The 18,660-nt window shown below is 36.1% G+C and overlaps 2 protein-coding genes across 2 annotated transcripts; both read left to right on the top strand.

Moving 5' to 3' along the window:
• The first annotated feature begins 4,590 nt into the window (after positions 1-4,590).
• Positions 4,591-10,004, top strand: LOC113727656 (respiratory burst oxidase homolog protein B-like). The gene is made up of 13 exons (XM_027251939.2): positions 4,591-4,831; positions 5,145-5,701; positions 6,034-6,193; positions 6,706-6,754; positions 6,847-6,960; positions 7,193-7,621; positions 7,757-8,143; positions 8,243-8,338; positions 8,459-8,574; positions 8,652-8,754; positions 8,863-8,936; positions 9,016-9,530; positions 9,733-10,004. The coding sequence occupies exons 2-13, from the start codon at positions 5,215-5,217 to the stop codon at positions 9,840-9,842; spliced, it is 2,640 nt and encodes an 879-aa protein (XP_027107740.1). The 5' UTR covers positions 4,591-4,831; positions 5,145-5,214; the 3' UTR covers positions 9,843-10,004.
• Positions 10,005-15,206: 5,202 nt separating this feature from the next.
• Positions 15,207-17,069, top strand: LOC113727657 (uncharacterized). Its single transcript, XM_027251940.2, has 3 exons — positions 15,207-15,404; positions 15,542-15,617; positions 15,891-17,069. Exons 1-3 carry the CDS (start codon positions 15,351-15,353, stop codon positions 16,901-16,903), a joined length of 1,143 nt encoding a protein of 380 aa, XP_027107741.1. The 5' UTR covers positions 15,207-15,350; the 3' UTR covers positions 16,904-17,069.
• Positions 17,070-18,660: the final 1,591 nt, after the last annotated feature.

Consider the following 18,660-nt stretch of genomic DNA (forward strand, 5'->3'; position numbering starts at 1 on the left):
GCTCTAAAATAAAAAATAAAAAAAAATCCAGTCAATTCCAAACCAAAAAAGGGTAAAAAAAAAAGAAAAAAAAGAAAACGCAGCTCAAATTTTTTGACTTCAAATCAACATTTGTATGACTAATCATGCTACACACAAATTTATTTACCCGACAGGATTTGAGTGGAGCATAACGGTGAAGAAAATTTTAACCAAGTGGATGGAGACATTGGCGGCTAAAGTCGTGCCTTTTAAATCTTTTCTTTCCCTGTAAAGAACATTCGGGTTCACAGGCTGTAATTGGATAAAAAGATTAGATTGGTCTGAGCTTCCACAATTTAACAACCCTAACGTCACTGGGGGTCTGCCATTACCTTAAACCATTGACCATTTCTACCCAAATCCGGTGGCTCAATTGCCTGCGGATTGTAGATCCCAGGGAGCACTTCAAAGTTGCTCGTACCTAATTCGATACCGTGTTAAAGTCAAACCTCCCAAAACACACGCCAACAAGCACTCTGGTTGGTCTGGTGGTCAAGAAAGGGTTGTTAGAGTTCTGTCAGATTTAAGATTCGAATTTTGAATCCTGAATTTAGAATTTTCTTTACTGTCATGCTCAAGGGTTGGAATTCTGAGTCCTGAGCTTGACGGTTAGGGATGTAATGGATATGGGGAGGGGGTGGGAGGTTAAAAGAAAAAGTACAAAGAAATTCATTTTCAAGTCCTGCCATAATGCTGATTCTGCACTATTATATATACTAATGCAGTGCTTTGGATTGAAGGAAAGGGGAAGGAAAAGGCTCTAGTGGAAAAGAAAGCAAAGGAGGTAGGAGAAAGTGGATTCCATCCATCTTATTTTAATTAAGTACGAAAGAAACATCAAAAATATTATTTGGATTAAGGAAAAAGAAAAAGAGGAAACTATCAAGTGTTAGTAAGTTTTTATTCATAATTTAAAAAGTTTTATTTTGAAACAGATAGATTTTTTAGGAAAGTTTAAAATTTTCATTAGTCTTAGGTCCTATTTAAAAACTCAATTCAGTACTTAAATTTAATAGATTCAGATATTAATAAGTTCAGATGTGTTCGATAAATAAAAATAGAATTTTTTAATTAATTAAGTGGCTCTGAGATACTCAAATAAAATTTACTAAAAACAATAAAATGATAAACTAGCTGTTTACTCATTACTTAATGCAGAATATACTCAAATATTAAGATTTTAGTACTCAAGAACAGTAACCCAACAGATTCAGATTTTATACTTCAATTTTATCAAACGCACTCTTTTCTTTCATATCTTTTCCTTTTCCTCCTCAAAAATCAATTCAAACATAAAAAATTTTATTCCTCTATTTCATTTTTTTCCTTTTCTTCATATTCCCTCAAAACCAACGGTAAGTCAATTAGGGCCCCGTTTGGAACCTGAGTTTTTTGAAAGTTTGTCTAAAACTTTATTGCAGTGCACTGTAGAAGTTTTTGAAAAAATTTATTGGTTTATGAAAAAAAAAATTTTCCTTTTCTTTTTTTTTTTCTTTTTCTTTCTTTCTTTTTTCTTTTCTTTCCTCTCTTCTTCTTCTTCTTCCTTCCCCCTCCCCCTTCCCTCCCTCGCCACCTCTGCCTCCGACATTGAAGAACCAGTAACCAAGGTCCAATTTTTTTTTTCTTTTTCTCTTCCCCTCTTCTCCCTCTCCCTCTCCCTTTCTGCCACCTCTGCCTCCGATGTTGAAGAACTAGCAGATGCCGTCTGGTACCGCGAATGGTTGCGATCTAGTAGTGCGACCAGATCGCAGTTAGGGGAAGAGGGAGGATGGCCGGGGAGGGGAGGGAAGGAGAGGGGGAGGGAGAGGAAAAAAAAAAAGAAAAAAGAAAAAACATCACAGAGGGTCACCGGCGTCAGGAGCTTTCTTGTTGTCTATTCTTGAGCTACTCCCCGAGCTGCTATTTGAAAGAGAGACGAAAGTTGACTTCTGTAGCACCCCAGTAGGAGAGCATCCCATCTGAGGGCTATCATCCCAGACGTCTGTCATGAGGTTCAGAGTAGATGAGCTCTTGAAAGCTCCTGCGTTGCTAGAAGTGCTATTCAAAACCTCTCCCAACGACTCACCTAGAATTGAGGGGAAGTTTGGAATAGGTTGGCATTTTTGGAAGGGAGAGGGGGAGGGGAAGGGTAGGAGAGGGGGATATGGAGAGGGGAAAGGAAAACAAAATTGTTCAGGCCGCCGCCGGAAGCAACGGCGGAGGTGGTGGTTGGCGATGAAGGTATGATGGATCGGGGTGGGGAGAAAGAAGAAGAAAAGAGGTGTAGTAGATATTTTAAAATGTGTAGATTAAAAATTTTGATAAATTTTTTGAATTTTTGTAGTAAAAGTTGTTAAAAAATTAGTAACATACAAATTTATAAAAAAAAAAAACTAAGATTCCAAACAGGGCTTAGAGTTTGTCACTTGAACAATTCATCATTACGAATTATTGATTTTGTCCTTTTAGACACTTATTCCTTACGTACTATTGGCTTTCGATAATGTAGAAATCTAATTACTTTTCCACACTTGAAAATTTGGTTCCACTCCACCTTCTGTTTCTCAGTCCAAAATGGTTGTTGAATGCTGACTGGAGCGAGTATAAGCCTTGTGCCGGCCATATCCTTAATCTTAAATTTTCAATGGATTAAGAGCCTCTGTACATACAAAATCAACGTATCAAATGTCATGCCTTAACTGTCACCAACTATTCGCTTGTATCATCTTTCTACTTCATTCAGTGGCACGTTGCAGTATTTTCTTTCCAATTCATTAGTGTTAGAAGATGTGACATGACATGTGACTGTGAGATCAAGAATTTTTTTTCCTTTATATTTTTTTTTTTGACAAATGCGAGATCAAGAGTTAAATTGGTGTTAACAACAATGCCTAGATATAAATAATGTTAATTACCATTTTCCAAATTTCTTCAACGTATGAAGCGAATAATTGAAAAAGCACTAGAGTTCTCTCCCAAAAAAAAAAAAAAAAAAAGCACTAGAGCAATTTAAATCCTCTTGTCTGCGAGAGGATTAGGTTGGGTGATAAGGTGAGAAGAAGCTAAATCACTGAAGTAGTTTAAATCGTCTTGTCTGAGGGAGTTAAGTTGGTGTTAACAAGAATGCCTAGATATAAATGTTAATTACCATTCTCCAAATTTCTTCGACATATGTGAAGCGAATAATTGAAAAAGCTCTAGAGTTCTCTCAAAAAAATAAAATAAAATAAAAAAGCACCAAAGTAATTTAAATCCTCTTGTCTGAGGGAGGGTTTGATTGGGTGATAAGATGGAAGGAAGGGTTTGATTGGATGATAAGATTGAAGGAATTGTAAGGTGAGATTCAAAAACTTGCCACATCCAAAAAAAAAAAAAAATGTTGTCCAGCGGTGGAAGTAGGACCTTTTTTTCTGCCCTTTATTTTGGGCCTCTATTCCAAGCTGTATCATTTATATAACCTCAAAACCTGATTTGCTACTGAAAAAGAAGCAAATAGATCTTTAATTGTCCTATAGTATTCCTTTGCTGATTTTAGTATGGAGGGAAATATCAGTGTCAAAAAATTGTTGTATGCCTTTTCCTCATTTTGTCTCCTTTGTCTCTAGATAAATGTCAATATATATATATACGTATATTTTTGTATGGGTTTATCTTCAGACCTTTGGTAATCGTCAAGTTGTAAACCAGATATTAGTGATTTAATTTCCAATCCCGTGGTCAATGATTTGGTTGGATTAGGAGTTTTTGAACCAATAGCTTATTAATATATTAACATTTTCTCCTTTTCAATGTACCAACTACAATTATTTTAGCAGTTTTCAATCGATTAAAGAGACTAGTAACATGCTAGCTTGAACTTTCTTTATTCTCTTCCTCTTCTTTTGTTTCATTTTTCATTTTTAGCATTTAATGACATTTAAGTAGCCACACTTCTGTACTTTGGAACCATGTCTCTCTTTTGCCTTTTTTTAAAAAAAAAAAAAAAAAAAACTATTTTAGAATAATCCGCCACAAATTTTTTAATTACTTTTTTTTTTTAACATTGCCACACAAAATATTTTTCTACAAAAATTATCAGAAACTCCAATCCTTAAACGGGCTCTTAATTTCTTGCGAATATGAAAACTGTAGTGTGCGAAGCTGCCCCAATCCATGAACACCAGTATTTAGTCTACCACGGGCTAAGAATTTTCCCAAAGGTTCGACATGTTTGACTTGGATAAGTTTTTTAGACAAACCAAGAAATTATATCATTGCTTAGGCATCAACAGCAAATGGAGGAGAAATTTCCTCCAGAGCTGAAAGCACGATTTTCACTTCTGACTACCACATAAGATGATATAGCCAAAATGTGAAATATGGTGCTGTTTACAGTCAACTTTCACTTACGAAAAAATGGAGAAAATTTTTCATTCATCCTGAATACAATAAAGCCTAATTCTGCTTTTTATGCCCGTGTTTAAGCAGAATATCTTAGTGACCATTTTCCTGTTAATACAGTTGAGTAGTTGTAGAGTTGTGGTTTTGCAAATTACAATTGTTGAATAATATAATCATGTTATATGTTTGAAAAGTGGAAGAAATGAAAACCCAAAGCACCTATACCGCCTGAAGAATCAAAAACAATGCAAACCCGGCCGCCCCCTGAATTCCTTTCTTTTTGACTTACTGTTATCATCATTTTTAGCTACCCCTGATCAAATATATATATATATATCCCATTTCTCATGAACTTTGCTCTTCTTAAGCTTCTCTCCCAGCCCTCCGGATCCACCATCATTTTTCAGCACAACTTAATTGATGCATTTCTCATTGGGACGTGTTTTTGTGGGTAAGTTTCAACTGTAGGCTTTTCAGTTTTCTCGGGGCAGCTTTTCTTGTCTTCTTGTCTTCTGCATAATGTAATCTAAACTTCTGGCCTTTGGTTTCCTAACACTTCAGAAAATGGCTTTCCTAGAAGTACAAATATAAAACTGCTGAGAAATATGCTTTCAATTGCTTATTTTCCTTGCTTGAAATTGCAAATAATAGCTGCTTTTTATGGCTTTATAATGGAATCCTGGAACATTGATGCTACATTATCATTTATTTGATATGATGAACTGAGAAGAAAACTGAATTAATTTTCCGTGCTTCACTTCCAGGTCGGAGCAAAACACGGAAATTGTCATTGTCATTGCTCTAAGAAAGAATTAGCCACCAAGAACCAGATTAATGGAGATAGCAAGTGATCAAGGGTCTGAAACAGAAAGTATCAACAGTGGTAGGATAGGATTCAGTGGTCCACTTGTGAGTAACAAAAAGAAGTCCAGAAAGAAAAGTGCAAGATTTAAAGATGAAGATTCCTATGTGGAAATTACACTTGATGTTCGTGATGATGCAATTTCACTCCAAAATATTAGGGGCACCACCGATCAGAAGGCCACATCGTTAGCTAGTCAACTGGAGAAGAGAAACTCTTCATTTGGCTCTCAACTTTCGTTTAATCTCAGAAACGTTTCACAGGAACTGAGGCGAATTACTTCTTCTAAGAGCTTCAACAAGGTCGATAGGACCAAGTCTGGAGCTGCTCGTGCACTTCGAGGTCTCCAGTTTATAAACAAGAATGTAAGAAATGAAGGGTGGTCTGAGGTTGAAAGCCGTTTCCATGAACTTGCAGCCAATGGGATGCTACCAAAATCGCAGTTTGGAAAGTGTATAGGTTTGTCTCATGCAATTCCATTATTATCTCATGGCTAGATTAATCGTATTGGTGCTTTGAAAAGTTTATGATCTGGCAGTTTCATAAAAGCTAAAAGAAAAAATTTTAGTAGGTAAAAAGATATATTTCTCATACAAAGAAGTGAATGGCCAAATCGAGTTAATGAAAAGATTGGAAGTACTATAACACAGAGGATGATATAGCGTATCTGTTATCCTGCAATGTCTTCTTTTGTGGAAATTGGATCATGGTTAGTCATCAAAAGGAGGTTCATTATACTTTCAAAAGCAAATGCTGATGGATCTTGATTTTGTGTGTTGTATATTGATCAGGAATGCATGAGTCAACTGAATTTGCTGACGGATTGTTTGATGCTCTAGCTCGAAAAAGATGCATCACATCACCGTCAATAACCAAGGCTGAACTGCATGAGTTTTGGGAGCAGATAACTGACACAAGCTTTGATGCTAGGCTTCAAACCTTTTTTGACATGTTCGTTTCTTTTATTTCCTTTACACGCACTCTTCTTACTGATTGCGTTCTCTGCTATTCAGGTATTAATAACGAAGTGTTAGATTTTAACTGCTGCCTTCCAATTTTATTGTCTCTGTAATTTGAAATGTTGAATCCTGGCTTAAACTGATAAACTAGTAATGCAGTCCATCATCATTCACGTTCCTAAGAGGAATAGTACGGACTATACACTGATTGAAACGTCCAAAAGTATGTAGTCATGCTTCCAAATTTTCGTCACTTCCTCGAAGGTTTTGTATTTACCGCTTAATCGAAGTTGGACTACAAACAGCAATCTATAACAGGCTTGAGAGCTTTACAAAAAAAAAAAAAAAAAAAAAAAACTAGGTCCTGAAATTGTTTTACAAGTCTAGAGTATAGTGGTTAATTTTGAAATGGAAGTATTCGTTCTCTTCCATTTACTATTGCAAAATGCTGCAACTTAGCATGAATGCCATTAGTGACTGACATAATTGACATTCTACTTCTAGGGTGGACAAGGATGCAGATGGGCGAATAACTGAAGAAGAGGTACAAGAGGTGAGATCCCTGGAAAACAGATTAGGTATGATGAATTCTTTATGAATTAATCAACAAGAAACCATTTGATGATTAATTTCTCTCGTCTGCAGATAATCATGCTTAGTGCTGCTGCAAACAAATTGTTAAAGATCCAAGAGCACGCTAATGAGTATGCAGCTTTGATCATGGAGGAATTGGATCCTCACAACCTTGGGTACATTGAGGTCTGTGTTGCTAGGGAAGAATGAAATGCCTTTCACTCCAGATTTGCATACTAAGCCTGCTAGTTACTAGGTCCTGATTCAGTTGCATTTAGCATGACATTCACAAATGTCATTACACTCGGGCATTTTAATAAAGTGTAGATTTAGCTAGTGATAGGCCTCCATTAATTTGCATTATGGGGACTCCTTCAGTATATGATGCTAATGAGCTACTGATGACACCTACGCGCAGTTGCACAACTTGGAAACACTACTTCTGGAGGCACCACATCATTCTACCATTGTCTCGACAAATAGTAGAGTCCTAAGCCAACTACTGAGTCAAAAGCTAAAACCAACAAAAGAGGCAAACCCCATCAAAAGATGCTATAGAAGGCTGTCCTACTTCATTGGTGATAACTGGAAACGGATTTGGGTGATGACTTTATGGTTATCAATATGTGCAGGACTCTTCACATGGAAATTCATTCAATACAAACACAGGGCTGTTTTTGATGTTATGGGATATTGTGTCACAACAGCAAAAGGTGGAGCTGAGACACTTAAGTTCAACATGGCTCTAATTCTTTTACCAGTATGCAGAAACACCATAACATGGCTAAGGAGTAGGACAAAATTAGGGGTGATTGTTCCTTTCAATGACAATATTAACTTCCATAAGGTACTTCCCATGAATGGGAGAAAATCAGAAGAGAGCTCCCTGTATTGAATCTGCATTTATAGATTTGTTAAAGATTGTATTGCGACCTGTGGATTGACATTATGCATTACACCCTGTTATTCCTAACTTAATCAGGTAATAGCCCTTGGTATAGCTATTGGAGTAGGGCTGCACGCAGGAGCACACTTAACATGTGATTTTCCGCGGCTACTTCATGCTACCGATGAGGAATATGAACCATTGAAGCCATTTTTTGGTGACAAGCGACCTAATAACTACTGGTGGTTTGTTAAAGGCACTGAAGGTTGGACTGGTGTGGTTATGGTGGTGCTTATGGCTATTGCCTTCACATTAGCACAACCGTGGTTCCGTAGGAACAGGCTCAAACTTCCAACTACCATCAAGAAGCTCACTGGATTTAATGCATTTTGGTATTCTCACCACCTATTTGTCATCGTCTACATCCTCTTCATTATTCATGGATACTTCCTTTATCTCTCCAAGAAATGGTACAAAAAGACAGTGAGTTATCTGAAAACTTGATTCTTGATTAGCGATCGATCTCAATGATGAAAACTTAGATCCATTAGTCTAACAAATTTACTGTGAATTTTTCTGCAGACATGGATGTACCTCGCTGTCCCAATGGTACTATATGCTTTTGAGCGATTGATTCGTGCATTTAGGTCTGGCTATAAGACTGTACAAATTTCTAAGGTATATCCCAAGGCTGATGCTTTTACAAACTAATTTCCCTTGCTTCATTTATTAGGCACATTACAAAAAAGGTTAACATCAGGCACCTCTTTTTCATCAATTTTGCTTCTGTATTTTCAGGTTGCCGTGTACCCTGGGAATGTTATGGCACTTTACATGTACAAACCTCAAGGATTCAAGTATACTAGTGGGCAATACATATTTGTAAACTGTTCAGACATATCTCCATTTCAATGGTATATCAAGAAAGTATTCCATTTTTATTTATAATTCATCCACGCCCCCTTCTAATCCTGCTGATTTTGTACCACAGGCATCCCTTTTCAATTACATCAGCACCTGGAGATGATTATCTGAGCATCCACATTCGAACATTAGGCGACTGGACATCACAACTCAAGGCTGTATTCTCCAAGGTATACATCCGGAGATATCATGACAAAACTGATCCTCATTATGCAGAGCTTCCCAGAAAACCAGGACTAAACTGTTCAATTGATTTCCTTATATTAATGTCCATACAGGTATGTCAACCCCCAACAAATGACAAAAGTGGCCTCCGCAGAGCTGACATTGCACCAGAGATGAACAAGCCAAGGTACTCCTTTCTCTCTTCCTCTTCTTTGTACATTGCTCTTGTTAGATGAAATTCACGGCTAATGACAGTATGTTTTCAGGCTACCAAGGCTCTTGATAGACGGTCCTTATGGAGCACCAGCTCAGGATTATAAAAAATATGATATCCTTCTCCTTGTAGGATTAGGTATTGGAGCCACCCCATTGATCAGCATAGTCAAAGATGTGCTCAACAACATCAAGCAACAAAAAGAGATAGAAGAGGGGTTGGCAGAAAATGGTCTCAAGGACATCAAGAAAAAGCCTTTTGCCGCAAGACGAGCATACTTTTATTGGGTAACTCGGGATCAGGGTTCATTCGAATGGTTCAGGGGAGTGATGAATGATGTAGCAGAACATGATAAAGAGGGACTAATTGAACTTCACAATTACTGCACCAGTGTGTATGAAGAAGGAGATGCTCGATCAGCCCTGATCACGATGCTTCAAGCAATTCAGCATGCTAAAAGTGGCATTGACATCGTTTCTGGAACTCGAGTTAAGACACATTTTGCCAGACCAAATTGGCGCCAAGTTTTCAAGCACGTAGCCGTTAATCACGCTGATCAAAAAATTGGTAAGCCCTGAAATTCCCATTTCTTCTGAATCTTGATCAGGCATTGCTCCTGATATGCTTAACACATCCGTTCATCAGACCTATCTATCAAAAAATTCCAATCATGCGTTCATTTTCTAAAAGAAATTCTTGCTTTTTTTTTTTTTTTGCCCTTTTTGATCTTGCAATTCTAATGAAGAAGAATGGCTTTCCTTGGCGACAGGAGTTTTCTACTGTGGTCCACCAAGTCTGGTTGCTGATATGAGACAACTAGCTCAAGATTTCTCTAGGAAAACAACCACTAAGTTTGAATTCCATAAAGAGAACTTCTGATGACTTTTCATGTCCCATTTCTCCAAGTGTAACATAGTGTGATTTTGAGATGAAAAATATATAATTCATCTGATGTCATTCTTTTGCTATCCAACTCTATCATTTCAAGCTGTAATTTCTCAAGGCCATAATATATGAAAGTTACATATGCACATTAATCAATATGAGATTCTTCATTCTTTTGGATTTGTAGACAAATGTGTTCGTTTAAAGTGTTGGATTAGTTTTGTCTTAACATTTTTGACTTTTGACTGAAGGGAGAAAAAATGGGCTTCTGTGCAAATATTCTAGGATTAAGTGCACAGTTAATTGCTTCTGTTACATTTGAAGGTTTTCGTTAGTGATGTTCAGAACAGATAGACAAAAGAAAAAGTTCAAACCATCATGTAGTTCTCTCCATTAAGTTCTCTGCTGTTTATTAATTTACCTTTAATCTAAATTGTCAAAATTCCAAAAATCATTAGACTCTACCATAGATTTGGAAGTACTATTTATAGTTCATGTTTGGACAGTTTAGAAGCCAAGTGAATTGCCGTTAAGTTCTGTGATTGCTTAAGCAAATGGTGAAACATTGTGAGATTAATGAGAATTTCTGCATACAACTTGGACCAAGTGTACAATGAATTATGAACAAAATTGATCCTTGACAGTAATTTGGGAATTTCATTTTTATTAGATGAATGCAGGATTTAATCCCTGAATGAAGAGGATCCGAATTCGGTAATCAAACAAGAGAAAAATTACGAGAATATATAGACCATTGAGCTATTCAATTCAAATGTATTCTAATTGCTTCTATTTTTCGCAGAACAAAAACCTGTTCTGAAAAGTTTAAATTCAAATACATAATATGTTATTCTATTATTTCTATATGGAGATGAATTTCATTTTTCCCACTCCAAAAATCGCCAAGGATATCTAAAAAGGGATACAATTTTTTTTTTCAACATAGGAAGTATCCTAACTTTGCCAGACTAATCTCCCTGCATCTGTGCACCTGTCCTCCAAGGATACACAAGTGATAAAAAGATGACTCGAACACATGATTTCGAGACACTAAATAGGTTATCCCGAAACCATCCGAGCCAATCAAGGGGCAAAAAGGGACACATAATTGATCAGCTCCATTTTTTGCTGGAAAAGTTTTCCATAAGATATCTCTAATGACAAAAGAGTAATTTGCTCGCATTAGAATGTTAAATTTAAAGTCGTTTTCCTAATTGTACTTTAAATGTTTAATATGTGTTTGTGTGGCACGCGTGTAAAGTGCAACGTACCTACACACAGCATATCTTTGACTAGTAATGTAATGGTGGGCAATATTAAAAAATAAAAAATAGAACATTAGTTGTAAAAAAGTAGGGCACCTACTTAACTACTTCACAAGTAGGGCTAGCAACAAAATGGAAAAGGAGAGCAAAGGAACCAAAATTGGAATTCCCATAGGCTTCTTATTGCATCCATGCGAGTGAGAAATCTACTTTCTTAATCAACCTGTTTTAGGTAAATTGGCTATAAAATCCCTTTTTAGATTGTAAGTCGGAGGTTTAAAATCTCGCACCTTACCATTAAAAAAAAATTAAATAGTGCGCCAAAGCACCCTCTTTGGTTTAGATGGGATTGTCTTCCCTCTTGTATAAATGTTGTCGATTGACCAAAAAAAAAATCTACTTTATTGTGTGTGATACTGTGATTGTACGATTTTACACTGATATTTTCTTTAGTTTATTCTTCTTTTGTGTACTTACTTCAGTGTTTGTCACGCTCCTTCTGAAAAAATATTTCCAATCTTTGATGTTTAAAAAAAAAAAAGAAAGAGAGAGTGAAAGGTCTCCAATAGATCTGTGGCTAATATCCATGTTGATTAATGAGACTTCGAGCAGGGGTAATTCAAAGCTAAAACTTTCTAAAAAGTAGAAAGAGCCATGAATGAAGACTCGGATTTGTCCAGGCCTTACTCAGTTCTAAGCTGTAAAGCTTCTGCTCCTAAAATCTCATATCTCTAGAATTATTTTAACCATCTCCACTAAGATTACCAAAAGAATTAGCATCCAGTGGCCCTCCAACATATGTGCTAATACGGACAAATATGTGTCAACTTAATCTCCCATCCCTCAAAATATTTTATCGCCATTTTAAAGTGGTCTACTACTTTGTGATCGTGCAGAATTCATGGGAGATATGGTAATCTATGGTGTGTATGAACCTGTCAGTTCAACCTTTTGTCAGAATTGAATATGAATCATCCAAGCCAAGGAAAAATTTTGTATCAAACAATATGAATAATGATAGCAAGAGAGATGTCGCTCTTGGGCATTATCATCTTATCTTTTGTTTCACCATTCATGTTGCTTTCTTCTGTTGATCATTCGTCCATGCATCATCACCATTATCTTTTTCAAGTGGGTGTTGTATTTTCGTTGAAGTGATGATAGTTATTACAACATTTTTAGACTGTTACCTAAATTCTTTTGTGGCTTTAGTTGAGTTGTTTGCAAAGGAAAATTGCCATTATACCTATTCTCAATTTCCGAAATAATGTACATACCACATGCAAAAGGTGAAGAAAAAAACAGTTCTAGGGTAATAACGATATTATTATATGTCAAAATGATATTTTACTATGGTCGTTGAGAAGCTCTCCTCAAGAATCAGAGAGAGAGATCGTGGGTTTAAATCTCTTTTATCAATCAAAATTTGACAACTAGGCTAAGCGCTGTAAAAGAAAGAAAAGATGGCATAACATTCACAACACAATATGGATAGGGTATTATTTGAAATAATTACTGTAACACTTTTTGTGATGTGATGTATGTGAGATAAAAAGATGGTTGAAAATATAAAAAGATTGATTGAAAAATGTGTTTATGATGCAAGTGAAATATTATTTGGGATAAGTTTTATATCCAAACACTATATTTATACGTCAGAAAAGAAAATTTTTATGTGGTGGTTGATTAAACCTCACCTTTTAGGGACAATAGGTAGGCGAAAGAATACAGCAACGGGAGACAAAACTTGAAATCCCTCTCGAATTTTTCAATGAGGTGATATATAGTCAACTTTTCACTATTGCCAATGTGAAATGTTTTACCCAATTAATTTTACTTTCTGAACTTGAAGGGTTTGCTACAAGTTACAACTCTTGTATTATTGTTTCCAAAATTGATCATATTATAAAACGTCGACAAAAAAAAAAAAAAAAAAAAACTGCTCAAACGTTGAAAACAAAAATAATACAGGTAGTATTAGCACCTACACATACATCGAAGAACCGGCACCAAGGGTTACTATAAATTTTCTTAAATTCCGATTAGGTAGAAAAATTTTTGAATGATTATTTTAAATTGGAATTTTTACCAAAGTCGACCTGTATATATACATACATATATACTTAATTTCGTGCAAATAGTTGGATAGATCTAGTCTACAAATCAACAACAAGACTATGAATCATGTGATCATAGACATCGTCACGTCACTTCATTATTGAAAATCGTAAAGCAAAAGAGTGATCTGATTTATTTATCCTCGTAAAGCCTATTTTGAGGTGCTGGATCAGGTCTATACAAGTCTTTGCCTTAATTTTGCGGTTGAGAGTATTGCATTCCTATCATCCAATTATTCTTAAACAAATAGATAATTTATAGGTGAATGCTCTAAAACATGATCGATTTGGAAAGAAAAATGGAGGAAATATATCTTTAGGGGGTGTTCTAATCTGCCCTTCTGATGGCTGTTTTTTATGAAGTGCGTTTGGAAGAGTGGATTCTTGAAAACGACGGGATCATAGGTCGTAAGGGCCAACCTATAAATTAGTGCGATTGGTTTTCAGCTATGCTTGCATTTGAGGAAAGATAGGGACTCAATTGAAAAGGATGGCCTCCACTTTCGCTGCTCCTGTCATAGAACAACTATATATGCTTTCTTCTTTCTTTGGTTCGCCAAGAGAATTAATTTCTTGTATCAATGCAGATGCCAACACTAAAATGAAATTAAGAAGTTTTCTGTTTTAGGTAATGAAATTAACAAGTTACCTTCGAAATAATTTTTATTAATAATTTTTGTGATAAACTTCAGAATAATAATTCATTATTTTTTTGGGACATTCTTTTAGGTGTCGTGCAAGGATGAGTGAGTAAGTTTGGATAAGAGATTACGTGAAATAATACTACGGTATGTGATGTGATGTATGTGAAATAAAAAAATATTTATGATGCAAGAAAAAAGAAATATTTTACAAATAATCATATCCAAACTAAGCTAAACACTTGTTTGACTGCAGCAATGGTAATGAGCAATAGCCAAATGTATATGTTGGAACTAGGATGCATCTACAAAAGTGCTACTGCATGTACGTTTGTACACAGTTCCGAGCAGTCGCAGATTTTTTACCAGTGCTATTTTTCTGCATGTATATTTCGCAATGATATTTTTATCTCATATATTTTACATTTTAAAAATTTCGACAGTGTTATTTTCCTGTAAAAATTCACAGAGACTCTTAAAAAATGTAGTCCAATGAATTCTTTAATTTTTTTTTTTAGAATTCTGTATCAAATACCTAATCCGTCCATTTGGGTTCCAGACAGTTGCATTTACTTGCTTTTTCCTGGCCTATGAATGAAAAGAAATGAATTCAACCAACAAAAAAAAAAGAAGAAAAGAAAAAGGGGGTGAATTCAAAGACAATTTTAATAGCATTTAAGTTGTTTCCTGGTTCTTGATTGAGAAATGATGAAAAAAAATGCTTATGTGAAATCAAGAGCCCCCGGGGCTAGATCATCTGGTCTTGGGTTTCTTCCGGAACTCCAAGGTCAAGTGGTCGAATCCCACTTAACTTCCGGTGCGCTTGGGGTGGCGGTGTACTTGGGCGCAGGGGATTAGTCGTGCCGTCTTCGGATCTTGACCTGGACACCCCTGTGTTGATAAAAAAAAAAAAAAAATTCAAGAACTACCGAAGTTTATGAGTTAGCCCGAAATGATAGAATTAATGTCGTACATTTCTATCAATTCGACTTCGAATCTCTTCTCTTCTGAGATATCAATCCGTCACACAGGACTTATGCCATGCCGGGATATCAATATATCGTGCCTTCCTGCCCGTCGCACAACAGTCAAATGATATTCAGAACTCAATCTCAATTATATTCCAAAAATCATTCTCTCCCAATTAAAATATACATTAACATTGAAGGAAAAGAAATGTTCACCTAATTAAGCATGACTCGAGAAAAGCAAGCACCCACAAACGCGAAAGGCAAAAAAAGCAGAGGGGACTGGACCCCATGACATTTTTCCAACCCCAAGCTTTAGCTTAACAGACTTGCCCACTTTGCCACTCCTTAAAAGGCATCCTTCTCATCATTATTCATCTCTGCTTCATCGTTTCCACACGCCCCAACGGAGCTCTTTCTCGTTTCTCTTTGCTTAATCAGTTCCAATTCTTCTTCTGCCCTGTAGTTCTCTTCCTCCACCCCTCCTCTCTTCCTTCTTCTTTGTTATGTCATGGCAGCTCAAGAAAAATTACAAGATCCCCAAGAACCAACCAAATACAATAAGGTATGGTATATGGTTACGAACATATTTTGTTTTGGAGAAAATAATAAAATATATATATATATATATATATCTAAGTTTTAAGTTTTTAACTAACTAATATTTTGGGTAACATCTTTCTCGCACAATTTGTCGTGCAGGAATGCATCCTGAAAGTTTCCATTCACTGCGAAGGGTGCAAGAAAAAGGTGAAGAAAATTCTAAATCGAGTTCAAGGTAAGTTAATTCATCATATTTGCTAAATTTTTTTTTTTAAAAAAAAAAAGAAGAAAAAACTCTTCATATTTGGTTAGAAATGTTATTGCTTCACTTGTCACCTACTGGGTATTAATTTACTGTTGCTCGAATGTGTTTTATTGATTTAAATGCTCTTATTTACTTCTCTAGATTATAGTACAAGTTTTCATGCAAACTTTGTTCGAGAAATTTTCCACCAGTTTCATTTCTTTATGATACTTAAATTTGAAAGTTTTTCGTTTCCCCTCTCAGGTGTGGATGGCATAGATATTGACATCAAGCAACACAAGGTAACGGTGACCGGCGACGTGGATGCTAATACTTTGCTGAGAAAGCTGATAAAGTCCGGTAAGCATGCGGAGCTATGGCCGGAAAAAGCTGAGCCGAAGGAGAAAAAAACCAGCAGTAAATCTAAAGAAAAAGAAAAACTGACCGAACAAGAAACCAGTAATCAAGAACCTAGCCAGGGAAGTGTTAATAATATCAAGACCGCTAGTGTAAAAGAGGTCAAGCCGCCTCCGGTTAAAGCAGAAGCAGTAGCTCAAGAACCCACCAAAAACAGCAAAGGTGGCGGCGCTAAAGATGCTAATGACGGCGGCGAGGCTAAAAGTGGTGAAGAGAATGGTGGTGGTGGTGCAGCTAAAGTTACTGCTAGTAGTGAAGGCGGTGCGAAGAAGAGAGAAAGTGGCGGTGATCAAGCGGTGGAGGAGTTGAAGACAGAGGAGAAGAAGCCGGAAAGCGGAGGAACTGGTGGAGCACATCCGCCGCCGGAGGAGAAAAAAGGTGGCGAAAGTGTTAAAAATAGTCCAGTTGTTGAAAATGTTAGTGGTGGTGGCGGCAATGATGGTAATGGGAAAAAGAAAAAGAAAAAGGGGCAAAATGGGAATTTAACAGGAGGTGAGCAATCAAGTGCAGCACAGGAAGCAATGAGACCGGGAAATCATGATGATGGCCCACCAGCCGTATCAGCTTCAGATCATCACAGCCATCCACATCATCGCAGCTTTGATCAATACGCCCCGCAATTTTATGGTCCACCTGGACCACCACCTATATATGCTGTTAGCTACAATACAGCGAATCCTGCTAGTAGCTACACGGCGTCGTTCTACGCCCCTCCACAACCGAATTCCTATGTGTATTCGTATTCTGGTGGGCCAGAGCTGCAAGCTCCACCGTCCGATTTCGACGCAAACCCAAGACAGCCGTTGGATTCGTTTGAAATCTTTAGTGATGAGAATCCAAATGGATGCTCAATTATGTAATAGTGGAATTTCATTTGCATGTTCTGAATGAAATTCTATGATTATGGAGAGAATGGGTATACTTGGCTTATACTACTTGTGTAAGCTTATTAGTTTTCAGGAAACTTTTTTGTAATTACTCTGGTAAATCTTTAGTGCAAGTTTTTGTGTTTTTGGAGGATTTTAATTTATTCGTTTTTGAAACCTTTTTTTTTTTTCTTTGGTTTTTCTCCCATTAGTTTCTATTTTTGATTAGCAGGAAAGTTACGTGAGAAAGCGAAGAAAAAGAAAGTGAAGTAAAGAAAAGAGAAAATCACCTTCTTGTATATACATACATACATATATATATATATATATATATATATGTTTGACAAGAAAAAAATTTTGAGAGAAATTAAGTTGTTAGTGATAGTTATTGAAAATACTGTGAGTAACCAATAATTTTTTTTCCAAAATTTTACAAATTTTGTAGGACACAAAATGCATGAAAGATTTCTTGACAGAAAAACACACGCAAATGAACCAAAAAGAAAACATAATTAATTTTTTTTTTTATTTTCCCACACTTTTTTTTTTCAAACAAACACTAACTTAGGTGTTTAGATGAGTGTTTTCCAGATACTCTACTTTAAAGAAATACAATCTCATAAATGCATTTATCAAATGAAGTATTATAAGAACCATTTCCTAAGATCACTCTAAGAAATAACTGTAAAAAAAAAAAATCCTCAATTTGTACCTAGCGAATAGACAATGCAAGGGAGGAAGTTTCTTGAGCAGGTAATCCGTGAGGTAGTTGCGGGGAAGAATGTTAATTTCCTTGTATTAATTAATCAATGATTTACTCTGAAAATAAATGGCAAAAATGGTCAACATCACTCTTGATCTATCGCTTTCTTCTTGCAGTCGGGTGAATCTTGACTCATCATTCGCTTTATGTTGAATCTGCCAATCCTATGCTTTTCACTTTGTGGATGACTTGAGAGCTATCAACATTTCATATACTGCTTTCCTCGGAAGCCAACACTATGGAATAGTTGCTATCAAGAAAATTTTAAGGCTTTTCTTAAATATAGATCAAGTGATCAAATTCTTTACTTTACATTTTAAATTCAGGATTTTCTGAAAAGATTTCGCTAGCGGGTATCTGAACCGATGATAGTTCAGTTTCTCTGAATTTTTCTCTTCACTCCTTTGGAGCCCTCTTGCTAGTATGAAGTCGGAGCAGACGTAGAATAATAGAATATCATACTCGGTAAAAAAAAAAATGTAGTCATCTCCTTGGAAGGAAAAAAAAAAAAAAAACATATCAGTTAATGCTGCTCTTATGTTCTTGGTTGTAATGAGTTGTTTGTTGACTGATGAGCATGAAACCCTATCAAGCACATGCTCTGTTCCGATGTGTAAGGGGTCCTGTGTGACAGTGGAATGAGGAGTTAAAGTCCTTGTTTTTGGCGTCTCTTTTGAAAAAGCATTTTACTTTCATTAAAAGAAGTAATACTAAGGCTGAGATTTTGATGGTTGCTTTTGTCTTTAGCTCCTGTGAGTTGCTGCTGCTCTTTGTGGATCCTGCCATAATAACCATTTCAGCCTTAGCCGCCTTCTGTTTTAACCCATCCTTTAGCGGTAAGAGCAAGGCATAACACAAAAAAAAACGATTAGCTGTCTTCTGTCTCAAATCCTTAAGCGGTACGAGCAAGACATTAACATAACAACTATTTGAATACATGCCATCTTTTTTTTTCTTTCTAACATTTTCTTACGAAATTAAGAATTTT

Source organism: Coffea arabica, chromosome 2c (assembly GCF_036785885.1).
Source record: "Coffea arabica cultivar ET-39 chromosome 2c, Coffea Arabica ET-39 HiFi, whole genome shotgun sequence".
Lineage (NCBI taxonomy): Eukaryota > Viridiplantae > Streptophyta > Magnoliopsida > Gentianales > Rubiaceae > Coffea > Coffea arabica.